The 24,534-nt window shown below is 39.0% G+C and overlaps 4 protein-coding genes across 8 annotated transcripts; 2 read left to right on the top strand and 2 right to left on the bottom strand.

Annotated features, from left to right (window-relative positions):
- Nucleotides 1-978: 978 nt before the first annotated feature.
- LOC124416569 lies at nt 979-12,703 on the bottom strand. 5 transcript variants are annotated; one of them, XM_046897762.1, is made up of 7 exons: nt 12,642-12,703; nt 9,637-9,920; nt 8,255-8,652; nt 7,974-8,051; nt 4,672-7,644; nt 3,275-4,222; nt 979-3,026 (listed from the first exon to the last, which is right to left on the bottom strand). In XM_046897762.1, the coding sequence occupies exons 1-7, from the start codon at nt 12,655-12,657 to the stop codon at nt 2,822-2,824; spliced, it is 4,902 nt and encodes a 1,633-aa protein (XP_046753718.1). In that variant the 5' UTR covers nt 12,658-12,703; the 3' UTR covers nt 979-2,821. The 5 variants fall into 5 exon arrangements, with proteins under 5 accessions (XP_046753718.1, XP_046753716.1, XP_046753717.1 ...); XM_046897760.1 differs by lacking the exon at nt 12,642-12,703 and adding an exon at nt 11,982-12,615; XM_046897761.1 differs by lacking the exon at nt 12,642-12,703 and adding an exon at nt 11,982-12,615 and having other exon boundaries at nt 7,974-8,048.
- LOC124416570 (enoyl-CoA hydratase domain-containing protein 3, mitochondrial) lies at nt 12,672-16,211 on the top strand. Its single transcript, XM_046897765.1, has 5 exons — nt 12,672-12,905; nt 13,158-13,421; nt 14,897-15,087; nt 15,258-15,421; nt 15,862-16,211. Exons 1-5 carry the CDS (start codon nt 12,687-12,689, stop codon nt 16,092-16,094), a joined length of 1,071 nt encoding a protein of 356 aa, XP_046753721.1. The 5' UTR covers nt 12,672-12,686; the 3' UTR covers nt 16,095-16,211.
- Nucleotides 16,212-18,613: 2,402 nt separating this feature from the next.
- LOC124416571 lies at nt 18,614-20,630 on the top strand. Its single transcript, XM_046897766.1, has 3 exons — nt 18,614-18,961; nt 19,623-19,790; nt 19,995-20,630. The coding sequence occupies exons 1-3, from the start codon at nt 18,781-18,783 to the stop codon at nt 20,186-20,188; spliced, it is 543 nt and encodes a 180-aa protein (XP_046753722.1). The 5' UTR covers nt 18,614-18,780; the 3' UTR covers nt 20,189-20,630.
- Nucleotides 20,631-21,498: 868 nt separating this feature from the next.
- On the bottom strand, nt 21,499-24,155 carry LOC124415972 (arrestin domain-containing protein 3-like). The gene is made up of 7 exons (XM_046896744.1): nt 23,953-24,155; nt 23,345-23,467; nt 23,009-23,235; nt 22,596-22,775; nt 22,293-22,490; nt 22,007-22,121; nt 21,499-21,844 (listed from the first exon to the last, which is right to left on the bottom strand). Exons 1-7 carry the CDS (start codon nt 24,062-24,064, stop codon nt 21,684-21,686), a joined length of 1,116 nt encoding a protein of 371 aa, XP_046752700.1. The 5' UTR covers nt 24,065-24,155; the 3' UTR covers nt 21,499-21,683.
- Nucleotides 24,156-24,534: the final 379 nt, after the last annotated feature.

Below are 24,534 nucleotides of genomic sequence, written 5' to 3'. Positions count from 1 at the left end.
TATGTATTTCGGATGTAACTTTTGACCCGCTAGTCGCAACGACCCCAAACCACGCGCGTCGTTCACAGTGATTCTAGTCTGCACGCAATCGATTCCTTCCGCAAAATTACCTTGATATAGTATATCGAGAAATGGATTTCAGCATTATACAAAATTGGTAAATTTTTGACTGAAAAAATGCGAACGGGCCTTACTTTTTCTGAAATTTTTTATCCAGCAACTTTTGGACTTGGAATCGATTCAAATAACCTTTTCTAGAATAATTGCATCTTGAGAAAACTAGAAAAGACCTTCAAAACTTCGTAGGAGCAACAGCTGAGGAGATGCGAAGAAAATTTCCCGTTCTTCGACTGTAACTTTTGACCCGCTGCGCACAGCTACTTCAAACTATGCACAAACGATTTCTCTCGCAAATTTACGTTGATATAGAATATCGAATAATTACTTGAAACATCATTCAAAATCGTCCATATTCCAAGTGAAAAAAGTTGAAAGGGGTCAGTCCTGCTTCTTTTGCGAGTTCAGAAGGGAAAAATTGTTCCATTGCTAATTGTTCAATGGACCCCGACCAGACTAATTAATTGGACCCCGAGGAAGACACGAAAGACATCTAGGGTATCGTACAACCAACACCTGCGAAGATACGATGAAATTTTTACGTTTATGGCTCTAACTTTTGATGAGTCAATCGTAACAAGTTTAGACATTGAGCAATCGCTTTTCATCGTAAAATACGATCGATTCTGATTATAGTAATTCAGTTATAACTGCTGAATATAGTAATCTCAACCTTCTCCCAATATCGCCAAACTTTGGCAACAAGAGTGCGAAGCGGTTAGTACAATTTTTCTGTGGTTTTTTGGTTCTCAAAATGTGTGTGTTCAGAGTCCATTTGAAGGATTCTCTATCACTTATTGGACTCTTAATATCACACTCGTAGAAATGCTACACAATGAATAATCGAAAGCTCGAGTAATGTATAAGCATATAACTTTATTGCACTTGAAAAAATACAACTCGCGGGTTAGGTGTAATTCATTACAGTTGTATCAGTGTTTAGTATTTGCACAACTATACAGAAATATATCCTAGTGTCTCAATCGAGATTCAGTAATTTTATTTAATTTCAAGGATCTGTTTATCTGCATAACTTGTACCTTAGGCGCGACGATTTGCTACCCGTTCTCAATTACGGTATATGCCAGTAATAAATTTGGTTACGTATGTGCAGAGTCAGTCTTGTTATGAACTATAGGAATGATAATTATGCAATTCATAAATAGTATAAATATTTCGATATTTTAAGTGAATTATAAAAGAAGTTTCTTCGTGAATATTACTCTTGAAACATCGGGCATACTTTACTTAGAACCTTGGTAGTTCGAGAACCACGTAAACAGAAATTGCAACAGCTTGTTCGTTCTTCTTTATAATTCAACAATTTCAGTTTGAAGCTCTAAACCTATTTTATATTAATATTATTTCGCACTTAAGCACATTTTGCCTGAATGACGGAGAAAGTAGCTATTTTATTTGTTTTATACATGAATACTCTCTGGATAATGAATGGCCAGCAATAAATATATTGTCAAAATTATGATCAAAACTTGAACCTGCCACTCGGAAACTCAACCAGAACGATGTGACTCGTATTTGCAATAAATAATAATTTATTTGACCTATAAGTACAGAAAAATCATTATTACGATCACAATAAATCTACCTGGTTTATGAAATCATTTCAACAATAAAATGTGAGTATATGGGTGATTAATGCGTATACTACATATTTAAACGATTAAAAACGACAAAAAAATTAATCGAAAATCACACGACTAATTTACATAAATAAGTATTACACAACAGTCACCCTCCACGCGTTAAATAAATTATTTAAAAAAAATGTTCACATAAAATATGATAAACTTAGCGACACACATTTCTAACAAAAACCAAAAATGGTGATATTTTAACAAACTAGTAATAACGTTTGGCTTACAGGACGCGCGATGCATAAATGATTGTCACAATCAATCAAAAATGTTATTGCAAGAGGCAAAATTCAGTATCGTTAAAATCCAATCGTTTCCATATCGTTTTCCAATCAAATCAATGCCAACTGAAAACGAACAATAATTCAGATGATGTTATGCAATTGGTGTGTTTTTTCCTTAATTTTTAAGGAAATACCTAATTTACGACGTATTATTTACTCGAACAACAGAATTTCCTCAACATATTTCCGCATGTTTTCCGTATAACGACTGACAGTAAGTAGTTAAGTATAAAAATACAAATCGGAACTTTTAAATTACTATATTAGGTGCGAAAAGATATAAAAAATTTTAATCGCACATGCCTCGAATTGGATACGGTCCATACACTCAATTGCCCGTCTGAGATAATAATTATTATAGCAAGATGTCAAGTGTTTTAAGGTCGGCTCACAAAGTTTAAATTCACAAACAACCGTTACGTGTGAGTAACATATGTAGTGAATGCTTATCTCATCTTATCACAAGCGATTGACGCAGGCTTAGAAATTAGTATTTTTTACTCTCTTGAACCGTGATAAAAATGATTTGAGAAAATCTCGGGGAGGCACGCCCGATTGTGTATTGAAAAAAACGGATTTAATATTACATATATTCCGTGCTTGGTCGGTACACCTTATAGTTTACCATGCATGCTCTATGTATGTGTGTAGCTTCGGCACCAAGAGGGTGACAAGGCCAGGTGAGGAACCGTTGGAGAGATCCATCAGATTTCTCAGGAAGAGAAAATGGTTTGTATTTTGAAATTCAAAACTCTGACCACTTGCTCATAGAACAAGCCTCTTGACTCCACATTCACAACAGAATTTTGCTGGTTCGGGAAACCTGGATCCGCACTCGTGGCAAAACTTGGACATCTTCAATTTTCCTGATGTAACTTCAGCATCCCCGTGCTTCAGTAATGGCTCCTGCTCTATTCTGGATCCTACATCGTTCGTGCTGCGTCCATGATTGGAACATTTGCGATTTAAACTACAAGGACAAAGTTTATATTGCTTTAAACATGCGCAATCTTCTGATAACAACTCCTACTGTTACAATGTATAAGAGTACAGTATTGAAAAAAAATTAAAATTATCACGAGCCATGACAAAAACATCTATAATAATTGTAAAATGTCATGATAAACCCGGTGCAAGTATTCGCAAGCGTTATATTCCAAGTTACAAAAGTGTCCAAGATTGAAATACACGAGGGTGTAGGGTAAAGAAAAAAGTAACCTGCTATAGGCAGAGTCGGCACTCAGCTTGCTGTGGTTCTGGCGTTTGTAGCTATCCGGCGATGATAATTCCTCGTCGCTGATCATCCCGTTGCGCAGCCTGCTATCCGGAACCTGGCTGGACATTGAGGTAGAGACGGAATCACTCTTTAGGAAGGATTTCAGGGACGGAAAGGAAGAGCCGTCGTCTTCGAAGGAGCTCAAGAGTTCGTCAAACACCGAATTTGATCTTTTTATGTCTGCCTCCGAGGACAGCATTGAACTAAGGCTCAAATTACTTCCGGATAAAGCCCCGTAGCCGTTATTATTCGACGCGTTCGAAAGACCCGAGTAATCATTCGTATGTGAGATCGATTTCTTAAGTGAACTCTTGCGCTCCGGTGCTCTAGGTGCCGATGTAGCCCTTGTAGAGCGAACTGAATTCGACCTGTTCATGGCGGGCCGAACAACTTTCGGCGAAACCTTTTCAAGAATCTTACGTGACCTTTCTACCGAGCTAACAAACGTCTTGCCACGACAAGAGTTCGCGTTAACATCTTCATCTAACGCGACCTTTGACTTGTCGATAACTACGCGTCTGGTACAGTCCTCTGTCAGTTTGTCGAAGTCGTTTGCGTCTCTCGTTTGCGTTTGCAAATTGTTTATGAAAAAATCCTGAGACGTGGAATTCGTCTCGGTCGAGTCGCTGGAAAAGTCAGATATAAAATCGTCAAATTCTGACGGTGGCGCGATAACGGAAGCGCGTTTATTAGCCCGCGGTGAAGAGGGATATTTGACAAAAGCTGAGGAATGCGAAAGCGGGAATTGCGTGAGTTTTGAATCACTGGGTGGAGAGCGATTGCCCTCCAGTGGCAGACCCTCCGTCAGGAACTGATCATTAGTATCCGCGAACAACTCGTTGATTTGCCTTTCAGCAGTCACGAACGGGTCGTAGTCCTGGTTGGCTCCACTGAAAACAGCCATCGCCTTATACTCCGATCGCTACTGTGATGGTGAGACATGGTGACTACTGACCAATTGGTGCAGCGAGTCATCAATTAAAAATTGAGGACCACAATGCTTATGTATCCAAATATACCTATAGCCTACAACGCATGCACGTGTATAGCTGAAATTTTAGCATGCATTAATATGGTATTTAGAAATTTCATCAATGTCTAATCAGTACTAGTTTTCTTTAAAGTGTCAATGTGCTTTGTGCACTGCGCAGCTAAAGTTTTTTAACTAGTGACTGCATGTACGTGCCATTGAAACCACATAGACTTACATTCTACGTCTAAGCATGAGATTAAAGTTTGGTGGACTTCTTGAATAACTACGGCGGACGACTCGAAACGACACTTCACTCCTACGGATATTAAGGAGGGTTAGTATATGACGTCTGACGGTTAATCCTACCTTGGACGTTCCATAGTGAGAGGACTTCCGGGTTGGATAGGTGGAAGGAATTGGCTTTTGGGATTTCTCTTGATAAATCGAAACTTTTCTTTCGGAGGGTCGAGATTTATTAGTCTGTGTTGGGAGACTCTAGATGCTTTTTCCCAATATGTCGACTCTGACGACTTTTTCTTCTTTTCCACGCTCTTTGAAGCTACAACGGCGTCTTCTGCCTGGTTGATCTCCGGTAAAAACTTCAACAAACCTTCTGTCTTAATGGCACCCCTAATCGGCTGTATTCTGCAAATTTCTCCGTCATAGCAGCCCGAAGAAGAAATCAACTGAATGCTCCTCGACGCTGTATCCATCATTGATACCAGACTGTCAGTACTCCCTCTTAAGATATTCATATTCCTGCGAATCCGTCGTTGCATATCAGAAGCCTCTTGGCAACTTGATCGGGAAATTACTCTTTCCGGAGAGCGCGGAGTCTTAGCCTGAATCACATTCGAATCCGAAGCAACTTTCGTAACCTTTTGGAAACCCCGATCATCCATATCGCCCATCACAGTTTGTTCATTACCAACATCAACTTCGTTTGAGCAACTTGCACCGACAGTATTTTCGCTGTCGTAGTCGAAGTTGCTGTTGACATATTTGTCATATATTTTCCGCACGTCGACATCCACCGAGACGTCATCTTCGAGCGTTGTCTCCAAGAAGGTTCTTGAGTCGGTGAGCGATGTATTCAGGCTGTAACCATCCCCAGGTTCATGACCAATCATTAGATCACCTTTTCCAACGTCCGTTTCATGCAAATCTTGTTGCATTGAGTCCGTTTTACGCCGCTTTTCCATTGGCTTATCCTCGAGGGACTCGTCCGACACGGGGCTTTGATTCTGGGAAGTACCAGGAACTGATGTTTTTTCTATTACGTAAGTTCCACATCTTCGTCTATCGCCACACTCTGGCTTTAGAGATTCGCTCAAAGGGTTCGCGTCACTGCATTGAGGTGACGGCGAATGCACTGATTCAATAGATCGTGTTGACAATAGTTGGGGCGTCATGATCCAGGAAAGTTCGTCGTCGGTAGCACTTGGATCAGGAGCCGAACCGTCGCGGAAACCATCCAATGATTCAATGGAGAGATTTTCTTTTTTGCAAAGATCCAAATGCTTTGACTGTCTTTTCATTGCTTGTATTTTTTGACAAGGTCGAGCTAATCTAGGCGTAGAATGATCACTACCCCAATACTTTCTCGAATTTTCACTCTCTCGTTCCTGAATAACGGTTCCAACCTCTTCCATTGAAACTTGTAGATGATTCTTTAATGGTTTTAAGGAACTTTTGTTATGGCTGTAATTTTTACTTGAAGGGCTCGCCGTCAAGTTCTCAGAATTTCTTGGAGATGAAAATGGAGAAGCCTTCAATTCGAATGACGAATCAAATTGTGAATCCACTTGTGTTGGATTGCGACATGCACTTTCATTATCTTTTTGGCAGACCTCGATTTCCTGTGACTGTGACACACTGCGATCCGTCAGAGCCCGTTGCTTTCGATGTTTTAAAGAGGCCTTTGTTTTAATAGAGCTTCCCAGAATCGGACTAACAACGTCAGCATAAGCTTTCTTCGCGTTAACCAGCGGGTTCGATGGCAATTCATAAACCTTATTAAAATCAGTATAATTCAATGGCTGTTCTGTGACCACAGCTATTTGATCGAGAGGTTTTAAACGGGGAGTGAGTTTGACGACAGCCTTTTTCTTTTTCTTTTTTCTACGACTCATCTTGGTTGATTTGACTTTTGGCGAATCGTCCTGGACAGTTACGCTCAAAGGTGTCTCCGGTGAAGTCTGCACTGGTGTCTCGATTGGCGAATTAATCGCCATTGTTTCCTGAAGTGCAGAATCATTCGCTGTCGAATGGATTAATTCTAGCTCTAACGCCACTGACGCTTCCTGCTGCAGCTTGGTATCAGCTAGCCATTCGTTTCCTGACTCTGTTGACAATGCAAGATCCTCTTCAGCACTAATATCCTTCCCAGCTTCTAGATTCTGAATTGTATTAGTCGTATCGTCAGCATGATTGGCATCAATACCATCTAGAACAGGTGTGCTGGTGAAGTTAACGTGCCCATTGCAATTCATAGGACTTCCAAAGCAGCCCAAGTTACTATGGCCTTCATAAGAGTTTATTGTGGACTCTGATACAGTCGTCATCATTCTATCTTTTACGCAAAACTCCACCCGCGGGCTATTTTTTATTGGTTTCCATTTCCTCGGCGGGATTACTAAACCTAGTGAGTCGGGATCTGGACCACATGACTCCTTGATCAGATAAGTCTTATCAAGTTTTTCTATATTCTCAACCCAAGACAATTTCGAGATATCAGCGGCAGTCGCAACTTCGGATGATGGAATGCATTTCATGACTTTTTGGGATTCTATCAACGAACTTTGGCGATGGCGTTCAGCAGCTTTCTCAAATTCATCATCTTCGCCATGTTTTTTATTACAAAAGATCTCTGATACTCCACCCCTGCATCTCTCACTATTTGGCTCTTCAGCAATAATATTTTTCATTTTTGAAGTATCCGTATTGCCTTCCATTATCTGTGAATCTGTCTTCTCCTCGCTGATCCGTTTCCAACTGGTCATGCTATGTTCTCTATGAATGTTGCAAGGTTGGACTGACATGCCGATGACGTCCTGATTCACATCGATGTCATTTACTTTTGGATTATTGTAACCTCTTACCGAAAGCAAATTGCTTTTTAATTTCACAGGCTCGCTGCTAGTAGACTCATGTATCTTACAAAGACGCGGTGAAAGACTGGACCTGATTTCTGACCGACGAGCTGACTTTGGGGGTGGCGACGTATTCTTAAAGTTGGTTTTTACGGATTTTGGGGAGGCGTTAGGTAATAGGGAACGTCGAGGATTTGAGGAAGAGGTTCGAGTAGACATGGGTCCGGACTCGTATTCTTCGGCCGGCCTGAGGAGGAGGAAAGAGGGTCAAGGTCATCAGGAGAAGGCAGTTAGCTCCTATATACTTCAGTAAGATTCGTTTAATGTTAGCAAAGGAGTTGAAGTCGTGTGAAAAAATCTATTTGGTCGTGAAGAAAAATGAAAAACAATTTTCTACTACCAACAATAGCAAAATCAATTGATAAGCCACCGGTGTTTGAGATCAAGATTTTTTCGTTCTTAATACCTCAGCCCTTTCCCTTCTCCTCATGCACCCTTCTACTCCAAGTACTACTAATATTATATTCTTCGCTTGAATCTAAAAAGTTCTACCACTCTTCTAATACTCCCTCTCACCTGTTCGTTCGATCCACCAATCGTGATTTCATCGGTCCAGGTAGATTCGGTGTTTCTTTGGTATGACCCAACCGCCTGCTGCAAAAGGTACCTACTCATTAAAATGGCCATGTCTAACAATAAGTAAAGATACATAGCGAAATAGGGCCGAGTGTAAATAACTTGCAAAGCCAGTAGTCTAGCTACAGAGAGTTGATTCTGCGGGAGATCTTTAAGCTAAGACCAGGAATTCACCAAATGGAGCGAAGGGTCTAGGCGAGGAACGAATCAAGAATACTCACGCGACTGCTGGCTTCGATTTCACAAGACTGTCGCTAGCCTTAACACAGCTAGGTAAAGATACGCTTTCCTTAGGCTTTGGTCCAGGTGGTGACATTTTGCTTGCCGTAGATACGTTCGCTGTCGAACCAGGGGAATACTTCTCTCGGTTGGTCAACCGGCGGTTTCTCAGTGCCGGTGCTCGGTAGTTTATCCGAGCTTCTAGACGCTCTTTCGCAATGTTTGTTGCTGGGCTTACCGGAAGACGAGTCGCACGTTCTTTGCACCAAGCCACGTGTCGGTCGTAGGCTTTGATGCCGAATTGCCGATTGCAGGTGGGACATGTACCCTTCTCGTTGGCACGAGTCGGAGCCGTCGTAGGGGCGACAGCGGCTACCTGCCGCGGTGCCGATACGTCGTCCTTTGCAAAAAAATTTATTCCTTTAAAGTTCTGTAAAGGCTAACGGCATTTACACAATTTGATACACCCGGTGTTGTTACGTTTCGTCACGTGGGTAGATCTAGAGTGGGCGTAAAAGGCGGGTTAATATCATTCTCTACTATACATAAACACGTAGCCTACGTGGGTGAATCGATCACAAAATCGCGATCGAGGTCAGCACAGGACTGCGCACATACGGAAGGATAATGAATAATTGATGGTTATCAGCTGATAAGCAGGTGTGCAATATCTTGCTCATCTATGCAGCGGTAAGTATGTAGAGATTATACCGAAAGGGTCTTTATGTCGAGGTCGAAGTTAGAAGTGACTCACAATGCGACGGTATTTGGTACTTGGACCATTTTTTTCTCTATTCTGCATACACATACAGATATAAATATTGCAGTGGGTAGATTGAAAAGACGCACAATAGTCTTTCTCGAAGTTTGTCAACGTGGGTGGAACGAGTTTGAGATTTTGGTGCGAGAAGGCGTCAAATACTGTAGTTAGCAAAAATATAATAATAATATATTGCAGCCGAGCCCACGACGATGTTCTCGCGTATGATGGAATCATAAAATTCTGAAAGTTCGAGCCTCTACATTTGGTCAGAATCTATTATAAGCCCGGAAATAAACGTATGACATCTTGAAAAACGTTGACTGATCCAGAACTATGCTATAGAATTAAGTTGTCTAACGATTTCGAAAGAAGAGAATGAGATCGGAGTGAGGAAATTCAACGCAGACTAGAATCTCGTGAAAATAAACGAAACACACTAATATCGCTTCGGTTTTAAATAACGAATCTGTTTGAACTACTTCGTGTCTCGATTGTAACTTTATAGGAGACTTTCTATTCCGGAAATCAAAATATATTTTCACCGGCTAGAGAAAACCAGCCTACAACACTACTAAGAATAACTTACAGATATATTTATAATGCAACATAAATTGAGCTTACGACTTCGCCACGAGCAGCTCGTATGGCACGCAAAAATTCATCGTGCGTCTGTTTCCAGGAGGTCTTGGGCTTGGAAGGTTTGTCCTCGTGGATTGGCGGCCGCCGTTTTCCCTGCTTAGGCAGAAACTCGGCTAGGTCGGTGCCCTGGATACGCTGTTTGGCAGAGTCGAAGGGTTTTCTTTTTTTGGCGGCTGCTCGCTCGCAGATCTTTGTGTGCTTTTCCAACGATTGCGGCTTGAACGTCCGCGAGCAGATTGTGCATGGTAGAAGGACGGGCGGCGCATCTGTGGCCATTTACCAATTTTTATTTTTTCCTCCTTTGTTATACTTTCTTACTTCTTTGTTTATCACGCAGATGCGTCTTACGCTAAAGTTATCACTGTTTTAATGCATAGGGTTTTAGTACTGCACACGGCGACACTGACTACACGTGGAACAAATCAGGCCAAACTGTGTACACAGAAGCTATACAAGCCACTAAAGTTCCGGAAGTCGGTTGTTTCTTCGCTCTCGCGAAACACTGTTCAAAGTTAATTATAATTGTAAAAATTTTCGCCTTCTTTACCGATCAATAAATGTTCATTTGCCTCAGAAGCGTGTTCGGTCGACTGTCAAGTCTTGAGGGTTGGTACGTACGACTGTTGAGAATTTCTTTTAATTTGCCTTACCGCAAGTGAAATTGTTATCCGCAATTTTATCATTGGCTTAGATCTACACGGCGGAAAAGTTTCCAAGCCCTGTATACCCGCAAAGTAACGGAAGTTGGGCTTTTCTGGCTCAATAAACTCTTGCGATAATGTTTCAAGTATTCACCGATCAATAAATGGTGTTAATGCGGTGATGTTTTAGCTCCACGTATGTACAAGACACACTTAGCATGACCAAGGATGACGAATTTGACGGCTGTACAATCACTGCACCATAAATGGGGCCCGTGTGAATAGTGGAATGCAAGTTGAGTGTGACTAATGTAAGGTAGATTATCTCTCGCAATGGGCATGAAGACAGACTTGACACTTAAATAAAAATAGCGGACGATATTTTGCTACTTAAATCTCTGTAAGTGTAAAGTTTGTTCAGCTTTTGGAAAAATAACGCCGGCTTACAAACTTTTGTATCGCGCAACTACGTAGAAATAACACCGGCGAAATAGTATACCCAAGTTTTCTAGTATACAGCCTAATGACTGTACCCAAACGATACTGCTAGAAGCTAGTATAATACAGTAGTTAACGTTATTAGCGATAGCTAATTATTTACATGCAGAACAGCACAGTAATAGGCTTAGGTATATCTGTATAAGCAATTCCGTGAAGCAGATTTTTAGAGAATCTTGATTAATCATTAAACATAGTTAATGTAATTACAAACACTTTTAGACTTGCGCAATATTAATTAGGGACATGAATTTTGTTTAGACTAGCTAAATTATGTTCTAAATAACTGATTATGTTTTGCAAAAAGCATTCGTTATACTATATAACACATCGGGATCATTGATTCCTTTCGCAGATCTATCAAATTGCAACCCGAAGAGTTACATTGCTTCCGAATTTGCCGTATAAGAATTGTGTACAAAGTTGGCTGAATCTCTTAAAGCTTTCTCGCTGCGTACACGTGTCTACCAATAAATCCTCTACTGGGAATTTGTGAAGAAATTAGAGGGTGGCACGTATGAATCATCATCGATTAAACATTCGAGATATGTTAAATAACCACGCGACTGTTACAGACAGCGTTATAACCGATTAGGTTACTTATCACCAACGAATGAGGCCAAAAATTACGATAGTATAAATGACATACAAAACTCACTCATAACGTGCAATTAAAACGTTCGGGGTGAAAAGTAGTAGATCAACTATTATCCTAACTGTTTACGACATCGTAAGACCGGGTTGATTATAACTTGAGAAATAAAAGTACACCAAGCTGCAGCGTATAAAACTCTCGAAACAGTATAAAACGGTAATGGACACTTGCTGAGGCGGTCTATTTTTCTACAATAGTCTAGAATCGGTTTACGGGTACCGCGGACGGCACGTTCGCTACTAGAAACTGTCGAGCGTAGCCTGACACCTGCAGCAATTTTCAGAGTGCGCGGCGGGAGTTTACGGCTCGATTCATCGGACGCGTTCTCGCCCCCGCATCCGGATCGCCTACACGGGAGCAACTTTCCATTCAAGGAATATGCGCGGACATCCTTAGGAGGATATTCTTGACGAACATCGAGCACGTTGCCGATTTTTTCGCGTCCGCGTCGATTGCGCTTCTCCTATAATCGCACGCAGGATCGAATTATTCAAATTTCCAATGGCTTATGTTTGTGTTGGTATATGCCGTACCTTCTTCCCGTGAAATTTTCCCGGGTAAAGAATCAACCTGCAAACGACGGATCTCTGAACCGGGCCTCTGACCTCTTGGCCTTATACCCTCCTCCCGCAACGATTCCGATAACGAGTCCACCGTGGCAGCGGACTGTTTGGACACGCAGCAGAGCATGGAGTATAATGATGCGATAATAACTTGTATAAAACTATAATATACTGTACTATGGACCGCGTTTTAGAAACAGGCGCGTCTCGCTCTTGAGATCTGGATAGACTGTGCAGCGCGGATAGGTGTAAGGTATAAAGCTAAGAGTAGCCACTCCTACACTCCTCTTGGCTGTTGTGTACAGTTTGACTCCAGCGTGAAGAGTCTACTCTAACGTTAATTCATAAAGAAGTTTATTTTCGTCAACGGGAAGAGAGCCGGAGGCGACTTTTTATTTCGTACGCGAGGAGTCGGGAGCGCATCCGAGCCGGTGCAGGAACATCTGCATATATAATTAGAAAATGCTACCGGCATCTAGAACGTACATGTGGAATAGGAGCCGCGGTAGACGGTGCGCCGGTTTTTTTCTCGCGGAAATATACATCGGCACTTTCAAATTTATTTCGAACGCGATCACCTGACGACAAAATTTAGCTAACACAATGACTATTTGACATCTATAAACTCACCCTCAGCGTCTGCCATGTTAGTTGTTACGGAAAATAAATGTTTCCATGACAACCTTAGCGCCGACAGACGGCCGAGGCGCTCGCTTGATAGGCGGCATGCCTGTTCGCATCGTCATGCGTATAAGCGAGAACAAGATAGCGTCGCAGCTTCGATCAATTCAGTTATTAACCGTCGTTTGTTTCGGATCGTTTACAGTGAAGATATTCAGACAGTTTGTTGAAATGTTAGGGCAGCTGAAACAGCAGGTGGAATTCGGTTTGACGGTACGAAAAGTATTTAGCGTTACGGCTCATATTCAATTTGTATTTTATTATCTGCGCAATTGGCAGTAGGTAAACAAACATCGGCTTATTCCGCTTCCGAGAATCAGCACTGCGCGGCCCGCCATTTTTCCCGAACTTATACGACGCCGGCCGAACGCCGAGCGGGATTGTTTTGAACGTGCGTTCCACGTTTGAACGCATACAGTATATACATGTATAACACACTTTCATCTCTTCTATAACGCGTTTCAGGTGGGACGATCTATTACAAGGACATTTTCGACAAATAACAGACTTCTTGCTCAGGAAAGATACGTGGAAACTACGCAAAGCGATGATGGCGTACGAACGATTACATTATGTCACTCAAAATCGAGAAATTCACTCTCACTGCATACCATGAAAATTCTCATCGACGATGTGACCAAAGAACAGGACAGTCTTTCTCTTAGATCTATCGTCATACGCGCTGCTCCCGGCAAAGTTTTCTCAGCCGGTCATAATCTCAAGGAATTGGTGGGTATATAACATCCATCCAATAATCAGATTGCATGCAAGAGCACGTTGGTGCATCTTTCGATACGTTTTTCTTTGAACGTAGACCACAATATAATTACAATAATAACGACGATGGGTTTCGTTCCATTATTCGACATGACGTATCGAGGTCTTGCGACTTTAACCACAGCAGTGGAAGAACTGTGCCCACGCACTCAAACCTGAATGAATTATAATACATAATTAATTACACCACCTTGTAACGTATCAAGGAATATCCATCGCTTGACTTGATACAGGTTAACGAATGTATAATATTATACAGGGTGATCCACGTAATCGACGTCATATTCAGTAACTTTAACTTTGACAGGTATAGAATTGTTATTCGGATGCCCTCAGTGTCTTACTAATTGTTTCGACCCTTTACCGACACTCAATTAATGCGAATATACCCAGAAAAAATATTTGTTCGAATTCAATAAAAATCAAAAAAAAAATATTTATTCTTATAGATTAACCTAATACGGTCTTATGACCTATATTTTTAAATATTGTTCTAGAGTTCACAAACCGAATTTATTGAAGTAAAATAAAGAACTTCATTTGAATTTATTAATTCAGTACAACAAATCCCAAAGCATTCATTCTGAATATAACAATTAATTAGTTATTCTTTTTTAATCTATGTATTATTTGTTTCTTGTTGAACGTTTCAACTTAAAAATTGTTTACTTAATGTTAAAAAAACAACTTATTTAGATGACTCAATAATTTTTTTATCCAATTTCAGTGAACGATTCGGTTCAGTGGAATAAATTTTCAATGCGGATAGGTACACGTGACATTATTATCTGCAGTGACGTCTGTCTGTTCATGACGCTGTTTTTAATATATATTACACATCTTTTCTTGACATGAAAAAAATATGAATCACAGCATTCGAAAATGTATCGTATAATGCTGCGATAAAATTCAAATCAGCGAAACTGGTAAAACATGAATCTCCACGTACTTTCATAAATATGTATCTACGTAAAGTGTCCTTCTTTTTCACCTTAGATTACTGTCCGTCACTTATCAAAATAACATCTAAATGTAACGTAAAATACCTACTACAGCGCGGCAATAAATGTATTCGGCATTACCTGTGGATCGAAAGTTTATAACAACTTGCCATTGCATTTTCATCGAAAAAAACCGTATTCATAAAACTATCGCATATAAACATTGAATGAAAAATGAGTATTTGCTTATCTTCGGAAAGAAATGAATGAATGGTAGGTGTGTTTGGTTCTGAGGAACAGATTAGTTTATCTAAATGAAAACAAATTTCATCGATTGCAAGAAACATTTCTCCTTAACGAATAAACATTTATTTCCTTCAAATAAACATGTCACAAACATGGAAAATAACTTAACAAATATTTCAATTTTTTTTCCTTTGGTATCAATATGTTTATCGGGCTTACCTAAGATTCCTTCGTCATTAGACAACAAATGATGGTGTGCAACACCACAAGGACGTCTTTGCTACAGCTGGGAATCTCATGAAAGCACTGATGCAAAGTCCGGTACCCGTGATAGCAGCAGTAGATGGATTAGCCGCCGCAGCCGGTTGTCAATTGGTCGCTGCATGTGACATGGCAGTATGCACGGAAAATAGCAGCTTCTCTACACCTGGGTAGAATGGAATTATGTGTGAAAATCAATTGTCTCTAAAATAGTGCTCATCAATCAAATGCATGGAAACACTATTAAATTTCCACGAGTTTAAAACTAACGAAATAATCATGAATAATCGCACTAAAGATAATTACTTTCATATCAATGATCCAACGTCCATTATTTTAGGGCGAACTTTGGAATATTTTGCTCCACACCCGGAGTATTCTTGGCCCGAAATGTTCCGAGGAAAGTTGCGGCCCACATGCTTTTCACCGGGATACCAATTTCCGCTCAGGAAGCACTCAGCGCTGGCCTAGTTAGCAAAGTAGTAACCGATGCCAGTAAACTCGGTAATTAATTGAATCCAGTCAGATCAGACGTAGCAGTAGCAGCCCACTTTATTTTAGTTGGTAAAAAGTTGCGTAGCACACGTGTGGCATGCATCAATGTCCATTTTGGAACCTTTGGAATTAACGATCATGAGTGATGGAAATTTTTCACGTTTGTGATTCGTTTGCAATGTGAGAGAAAAAAACCAGATGTGTTATAATTATAACAGGTGACTGGAAACGGAGGTGGTGTCCAAGAATAAAGCTGGAACCGTAACGGGGGGTGAATTTATACTTGGTGGTTACACCGACGTCATAAAATCTCGACTGTTTAATGTCCAGCGTTATCTACTTACTTCTTATCTTGCTACTGGCAAAAAAATGACGGCTTCTACTGTAACTTAACCCAATACACCCAAATGAAAGGTCTTTGTGAAATTAATAGGATTTGCTATTTATAGATGAAGAAATCAAAACGATCACCAGTGCTATTAACGCCAAAAGTCGCTCGGTAGTACGTCTGGGAAAACGATTTCTTTACGAGCAACTGGAGGTCGACACTTTGACAGCTAGTTCTATGGCGAGTGAAATGATGGTTGGGAATCTGAGGTTAAAGGACGGACAAGAAGGTGTTCAAAGTTTCCGGGAAAAACGAAAGCCAGTGTGGACCCATGACTACGAAACGGACCATTGAAAAAAATGATTTCCAACTATTGACTTCTGTGATGAAATGGTTTTGTACTTGAACTTTATTATTGTTAAACTTTGTTGAATTAATAAACATATATACATATATGTATACAAACGTTAACAAACCGCTGTGTCTATTTATTTTTTACCACTTTTAAATTCAATAAGTTTATCGTACAATCAATTGGGTCTATGAAAAACCGACGCTGTTTTTAACATCATACAAGTTTATTGCTCCATATACGTAGCGAGTGACGATAATAATATCTGTCGACATTTCTAAATCGCAAGTTTAACGTAACTAAACAGAGCATCGGCCAACTATCCACGAGGAAAATATTATCGCTGCGGAAGCGTCTGCGACAGTCATCTGGAAATAGTTTAGATTGAGGTCTACGGAAGCGGAAATAGTTGCAGTGTTGCTTGTCAGAGCTAATTGAATCCAAGAAACTTACTTCCGGACGTTCCGATAATACCATAGCGATTAATAAGGGAGACAGAGCAGAAAGTTTTACGGAAAACCGACGGTTAACCTGACAGGAATAAAGTTTGTAGAGTTATTCAAATTGAGTGTACATCAATTTATTTGTGAACTTATTGTTAGTGCAGGCGCACTCCCTGCACTGATCTCGAAGAAAAAACTTTCCGAAGGGAATTACGCAAACATTACATGCAGTTAGTCACGTATTCCGTTTTTGTCTTCATTATTTTAACTTACGTGACATTCCCGATAGTCCGATTACCCCAAAGAAATATGTTTACGAGAATTAGATTCGTAGTAACTGTTGTGTCACCACCAGACCGATACTCAAGCGTTATGGATGAAGTTATCTTCAGCGACGCAAATTTGCAGATATTAATTAAAACCTCGCAGTGGGGTAACTGATTCGAACGTAAATTATGAGCAGACTGGATACACGCGTTATGTTGTTTACTGATAAAAAGCGTGAACTTGCCTATTCGGGGCAATCTGACAATGAGTCTCGCAGATTCCGTACTTTACAACATACATAAATTTATCATATGTTAAAAAAATTAACAGACATTCTTTTCACAGCATTTCACTATTCATCAAAGATTCTACTTTTCTTCGATCAACCCCTGACTCAGTAGATGATAGGTTTTGGTGACCTCAATATAATGCAACGTATGCATTCACTGCTTGTTGTTTACTGATAAAAAGCGTGAACTTGCCTATTCGGGGCAATCTGACAATGAGTCTCGCAGATTCCGTACTTTACAACATACATAAATTTATCATATGTTAAAAAAATTAACAGACATTCTTTTCACAGCATTTCACTATTCATCAAAGATTCTACTTTTCTTCGATCAACCCCTGACTCAGTAGATGATAGGTTTTGGTGACCTCAATATAATGCAACGTATGCATTCACTATTCAATAATCACTCATTGATATGGTAACGCATTGAATTAGTTTCTTGTTTATGATTGCGGCTAATTTCAGATCGAACACGTCAGTTATGACGATTACACATTACAAAGATGTGTCAATTATTTTAACTCAATAGATATGTACACACATTCACATGAAATATATTCTGCCCCAAAGAGATTCCACGAACGTATTCTAAACACTGTAGTTTCGACATTTTTTGTAACATGCGTATCGTGTATCATATCAACATATTTAGTCCTTGAATTTGTTATTCCAGAGATTTACCCGAAATTGACACGACAGATGGAATATTAATTCATATCAAGAATCGTATCCGCCTATTATCAACTTTTTACAAATAATAAGGAGGATTGGCACTCTTCCGAAAAGTAGGCATTGTTAATTGCAGTTATAACAGGCAGCATCAAAGATAAAAATAAAATATGTGTATATTTCTCAAAGTGGCAATTCATCGTACATAGTAATTGCATCGTACTGAATTATTCTTACGTATACACTTGAATCATTATAGCATTGGAATATAAATTACTCGAATTACACTCATGAAACCGAAGGGAATTATTTTACAGTGCAAAGAATTATCCCAGCAATAATGTATGATAGTATAATATTATGAGTTCACGAAATTGTAGGCACGTATATTATCTCGTCGTAGATAAAATACATTTATCACTTGACTTTCCGTGAACTCGCCACAAGTGGTCCAGGGATGCGTTCGAATTGATAATGAGTCCGAATGAAAATTCGCAATGATAATAGCGCACATGTTGTGACTATGACGCTCGGAAGGGTGTAATAAAAAACTAAATACGTAGTTCCGAGTAAGAGGTTCCCATCCATCGAAATGACGCACTGAGAACCTTTCTGTTTTTCTTTTCTTTTCTAAAAAAAGAAAACATATAGTTTTGACATCACGCAACAAACGTACAAGATATTGACAATGTGCATGTCACTCGCCGCGATAGTCGTATTACGGGTATACGCAATTTTCAAACACTTAAATGGCCCTCATCCACAAGATGATAGCAACACGGACTGTTGATACGCTAACGTCACAGATTAATCCCTCCTACGCCCGGGTCTTTGCAAACTTATAAAAGAGCTAGTGTCGAGTTACCCAGAGCCAGTTTGATATCTGCGCTATTCAAACGTACCGACTCTTATACGTTAAACTCTAAAAGGTTCATACATGTATAAAACAGTGATTGTGGAATTACGACACTAGCTGCACATTTTCATACATTTTGCAATATATATCTCGGCTAGTTAATGATATTGTCTACGAAACCTCTGCAGTCATTCTGTATGAATTTGAAAGCGATTAAGCTGAGTTTTCAAGGAGATAAGAAAAAGAAGACTGAACTCAGTCCCGTGGGTCGAAAATCGGTCAGCGTGAAAGACACTATTCCAGAAGATCAAGTCGCTGAACTGCTTTTCGAGAACTGTACTGGTCAGTATAATATTATATTTTATTATATGACGTATAAAAATACCGTATCTATGGATTTGTGTTCATTTATTGTCTCTTGCACATTATAGCTGATGTGCGCATAGAATTATAACCAAGTATATAATGAAGAATAAAATATTGCGCCGAGATATTTAATATGTTGTGAGAAATATACAAGTCGACAGAAAGTTGAAATACTTATCACGACGATAATAGCCCGCCGTATTTAGCGATTGTGAATTATGAATTTGGAGATTAAGTTGTTGACGACATCATATAATGATGGGCGAAACTGCACGCGGGGTAGAATAACGGTTGCCTTCCGACCTTCCAGTGGGGTCCAGGTCATTCTGATAAAACATTGCAGACGGGTATACTGCCGACTGATTCAGTCCAAGCTTCACATGTTTTGCCTCCGTGCAAATAAACTTTCGATGTTTTGTTTTTCTTTGTGTAGGGGTATATATTCCGTTCAGACAGCTGCTAACCGTATTCGAACGATTCAAATTTTCCACTAATCAGTGATCTCTAAGGTTTCTCTACAAATTACCAGAGAGGAAAGAAAAGACGAAGAAAAAGACAATTACGAAAATGTGCGGACAAGCATTTTCGGCTATCATTTTGTTGATCTTGTCTCATGAATTGATACAATTTGTTACAGAGTGCAAGAGAATTATGTCTGCTGTACCACAGGGAGTATTTGCGGCACGGAAGGTCCGCGAAAACCAGGAAAGAATCTGGTTAATTTCAGAGATGAACGCTACAGAAGGTGGAAGCGAGAATAAGGGGAACTATCACTCGTACACTAATGCTAAGCCGATCAATCAAAGTGAGTATAAAGTACACAATTTTTACTGAAATTATCGTCACTCGCCCCGTGTAGAAAAATCTGTACAGTAATTTGAGTTGCCTAATTGTAAGTGTACAAGAGAATTTTATACGATTTGCTATTTAATCAGCCTGCATCATTACGTATTTTGAACCATTTCTCACGTTTTACTGACATTGGCAACTATTTATATATTTTTTTCAGGCACCGAGTTAACACCGCTGAAGTACAATAGCAAGTTAATGAACAGCATATGGGGCCTATACAACCGCTATTCAGTGCACAATTTCAAAAAAAATACCGATTCTAAGGATGGACTCTCTTCGGCGGGCTGGCGAGCACCCTTAGGCCCTTTAGCTCCCCAGAATCCCGTCACGACCTGTATGAATGGCTGTTAGTTGTAATGCCCTAGGGCTTCATTTTATTCGGTAACTCCCAGTTATTCGTGAAATCACTTTGCACAGGCTCGTTCGAAGTATCGCATGTAAAATTGTCGTAATTGTTTTCAATTTAAATATTCCTACGAATCATACTAAATATCATAATCGGATTTCAAGGAAAGCATCGGAATATTGTTTGAATTGCAGCGATACTATAATTATTATTTGATGAACAAATTACCATGTAGAACTGAGCCTGTGCAATAGAAGTACGCAAATTATTCAAATGTATGTAACGTGGAGGAGCTCTTCAAGTAGAATTTCATGTATAATAACCGTTCGGACATCTTCGTTCAAACGATATTGTGATTATACGAATGTGATCAGTACCGGAGTCCCACTCCGATACCATAACGAATTGTATACAATTACACCAAAAAATACACATATTTTCTATATAGATAAGTTTTTACAAGATACAGACATTCATGTATGCCTTATACATTTCATTGAGGATTCAACATTATTAATCCTTCTGCACATACGACAAAATATATTCGTTTACGAATGTCTGGCTGGAAAGTACGTTCACGCTTGTCCACCAGCTGAACAATATAGCAATCGTATGTAAAATATGCGAATTTTAAGTCTGACGTGAATACATCGATCGCATGAATACTAGTTAAGTTTTACATAAGTACCTTTCGATCTTATAAGTGATGGCTCTGCTCCGAAAAACGAAGTATAACGAGGACTTCAAGATGTTCAGTTTCGTCTTCGGAAATTCCGTATGAAATCCCGCAGATCACTTGAAACCTGCATTTCGTTGAAAAACGGTGCTAATCTCAGCCGAACGTTTTAATACGAGGCCGACGGATTATCTTTTTCTTTGGAATCAAACAAAAAATGCGATCGCAACACAAAGTATCGAAAAATCTCGCACATATCTCTCAAGTATTGGTAAGTTTCTGATTAATATCTAATTAAAACTTGTGCTTTCAAATTTTCACACACACATAAGTGTGCGTCAATTACAAAACACAAGTTTCAGATACAGAGTACCGCTGAATTTTTTTCAACATTCTGTGAATTATATTTATCGTAGTTATTTGTTAACGATCCAATTATTTTATTTTTTCAAATCACAGGAGATGTATTTTAGCTCGAATTCTTATTTAATCCGTAACATTTACCTTCGATTATTATTATGTTTATTATTATTAGTACTATTATTGTTGTTCGTGTAATTACTATTATTATTGTTGTTGTTGTTATTATTATTATTATTATTTTTAATTTTATTATTGTTGTTGTAATTTTTTACTACCGTATTTTTAATTTCAACATTAAACGTCGTTTCGTCAGTTTAGTACTATTAAAAGCAATACTAGAAACATATAAGAAATCAGTCAGTCCAGAATTTTGGATTTAATACAAAATTTGAAGTTCTTAATTGCGCGACATTTATATAATATTACCCTGAAATTTTCAATGTATGAAAACTTTCCTCTTATTAATGTTCGTGACCTCTCCAGTCGTTTGTGGTGCATACATAAACGGGTCTGTACAAAACAAGGGCTGAAGGTTGCGTTACATCCGATCCGTCGTAGACCTGACCAAGTAAAAATTCCGGTCCTATATAACAGCCTCCTTCTACGTGCTCAGCTGCAACTTCTACAATAATACCAACCATGTTTAAGTTTACATTATACACCTATAAGTCTCTTAATTTGAAGGCACATTGCTTTGGCTTGATCATCTCTGTTGAAATCTATCCACTGTGTAAATTATTTCCACATACTGTCAGTAATATTATTAAATTTCGATGGTACGTACCATATTTTATTTGTGGGTGATGAACGCTGTTTGGTATTCGGAATGGAACAGTTGCAACAGTTATAGGAAAATGCATCTGAAGATCCTCCCCTGCTTTTTCAAATTCTACGCTGACCTATTACAGTTGAATTAAATATGATATTAATCATAGTATAGAGAAGGAATAATGAAGTTCTACTTACAAGTAGTACCAAAGTACAGTTATTTATGTAGCTATAATTTCTAGACCTGAATTCTTAGGTAAAAAACTTGTTATTCTAATACCAGAAGAAATAGAGTACCGTACCTTTAAAACATAATAGATTTGGATGAGCCGGCAGACACCTAGTAATGTTGGGGGACATACTGGTAAAACCATTGTTTTGGCAGAGTCCCATTTCATAGCTGAGCCAGGTTGAACTGGGTCGCCTTTGTATTCTAAAACCATTTTCTGTTGCTCCCTACTCGCTCCAAGAACTCCACGATCGATGAAAAATTCTACATACTGTAGAGTGCCATTTGATTATCAATTTAGTAAGATATTTGAATAATGATAATAATAAAACAGCTGTGACATACAGTGCTTATAGCAAAATAAATGTTAGTTCACCTGCGTCAATTTAACTTTCAGCCAAGCTTTTTCTAATCCTCTGTTGTCCATTGCAGCGCGTAACTTAATGCTCTCTCCACAAACATAAGCGCTTCTTTCCAACTGGGCACTTAATTCTACCGGATTGCGCGTGCAGCAGAAACAGCAGGAAGCATATATTTCATTTCCAACCATTGGTTTCTAGATAAGTAAATATATGACGATTATTTTTACTGATCAAAAAATTCAATCATGCTTATTGCACATAAACTAGAGTACAAATGTTGCATGCGGTTGTTTGAAAAACCTATCAATTCTTTGCGATATGTTATTGAGTCAGTTTTTGGAAATACAAACTCAGGACAATCCGTAGAATACCAACAAATATTTTATATCAATATTGTAACAGCGAGTGAACGAAGATCAGCAAATACCAGGTATTGTTCATCCATACAGTCTATGTGAGGTCCGATCAAAGTGAAGTATTTAAAACCCTGAGGCGGACTGGCGTAAGGCCTATCGACTGTTGCTTTTATGTAGTATCTAATGCAGCCAGTACGAGATTCAAAACTGCAGGGCAGGGCACTTTCAGGTAAATTGAACCGAAATGGAAACTGATGTTTCCCACGAGGTAATATTGGCACAGGACCTTCTGATGAATCTGTAAATTAACAGATCTTTAAACTGGTCGATTGAAGCAACTGCGGTATGTTCATTATCGAGGATATTGAGGATCGTTAGATAGTATGTACATTGAGTTAATGACGTACCTTGGCCCCATATGACCAGCCGCTCATCAACAAAATATTGATCATCTTTAACGCTTCGTCGATCCCCACTAACGAGTACTTTCCATTCCGCATGTGCCTGACCCCGCAATGACACTCTAATAGCTGTAATTATTAATTTGAATATTAATGATTAAGGCATGATATGACATTCTACAATGAATTATTCCGACAAAAATAATATGCATAATATTCCATGTGAGAGAAAGACAGTATCAAATTTTCATAAAGTCGTAATAAATAAATAGAAATGATACAGATTACATGATTGTTTTTATCATTTGTCCGTTTAAAAATCGTTTAAAAATCATTATTATAGAAAACGAAATTCGCGTTTAACTTACGCCCAGTAGACCGATTTCAGATTTCAATATTTTCGGAGTCTAGCTGATTAACTCTAGATGACAGACAATTTTTAGATTAATTTTTCTTCGAAATTATTCCATTTCAATCCGGGATCTTGCTTATTTCGAAGTAATCGAAACGTTTTAATTTACTCGCAAGGAGTCGTTTGCGGACCGACGACGGTTGAACGCACGAAATAAACTTTATCCACAAACAGTGCAGGCACATGCAGGTATAATACTCACATCTCAATTTGAAATTTTCGGTTGTATGTAAAATAACGTGGCCGTGTATCGTTTCTCCAGCATAATACGCCTCTTTTTCAAGTCTAATATCGAACTCACTTATATGGTCCATTGTAACTAAAACTGCCGTACAATATTTTCCCGCACTTTACCAATATTATTGTCCTCGCGATCGATATTAAGTGTGTATATATATATATAGACAGTATATCTATACATATATATAGATATATATATATATGAAGATAGTATGATTCTTAAAAATATTTCAGGAAAAACCCGCATGCAGGGATAAAAACAATATAACAAATATAAATAAAAAATTCTTCCGAGACTGTTATTATAAGTTAGAAAAATTATCGCGCAAACACTTTACAACTTGATGGTTATTTCGATATATTTATTCGTTCATCGGAAGTTTCTGGCTTCTGATTAACGTGTGCATAAAGACTTTAAGCAGTTTTGTCAGACTTACATGACGACTGTGAATACCATACGTTTCTTAGCGAGATAAGTAAATCGATTTGGAATAGTTTTTTCTCGTCGTCAAGTATCTGCACGTAGCTTATAGCGAAGGGTGTG

This window comes from Diprion similis, chromosome 2, assembly GCF_021155765.1.
Source record: "Diprion similis isolate iyDipSimi1 chromosome 2, iyDipSimi1.1, whole genome shotgun sequence".
NCBI classification, from domain to species: domain Eukaryota; kingdom Metazoa; phylum Arthropoda; class Insecta; order Hymenoptera; family Diprionidae; genus Diprion; species Diprion similis.
Note: the sequence above shows the minus strand (reverse complement) of the source record. Positions and strands in the feature narration are given on the sequence as shown.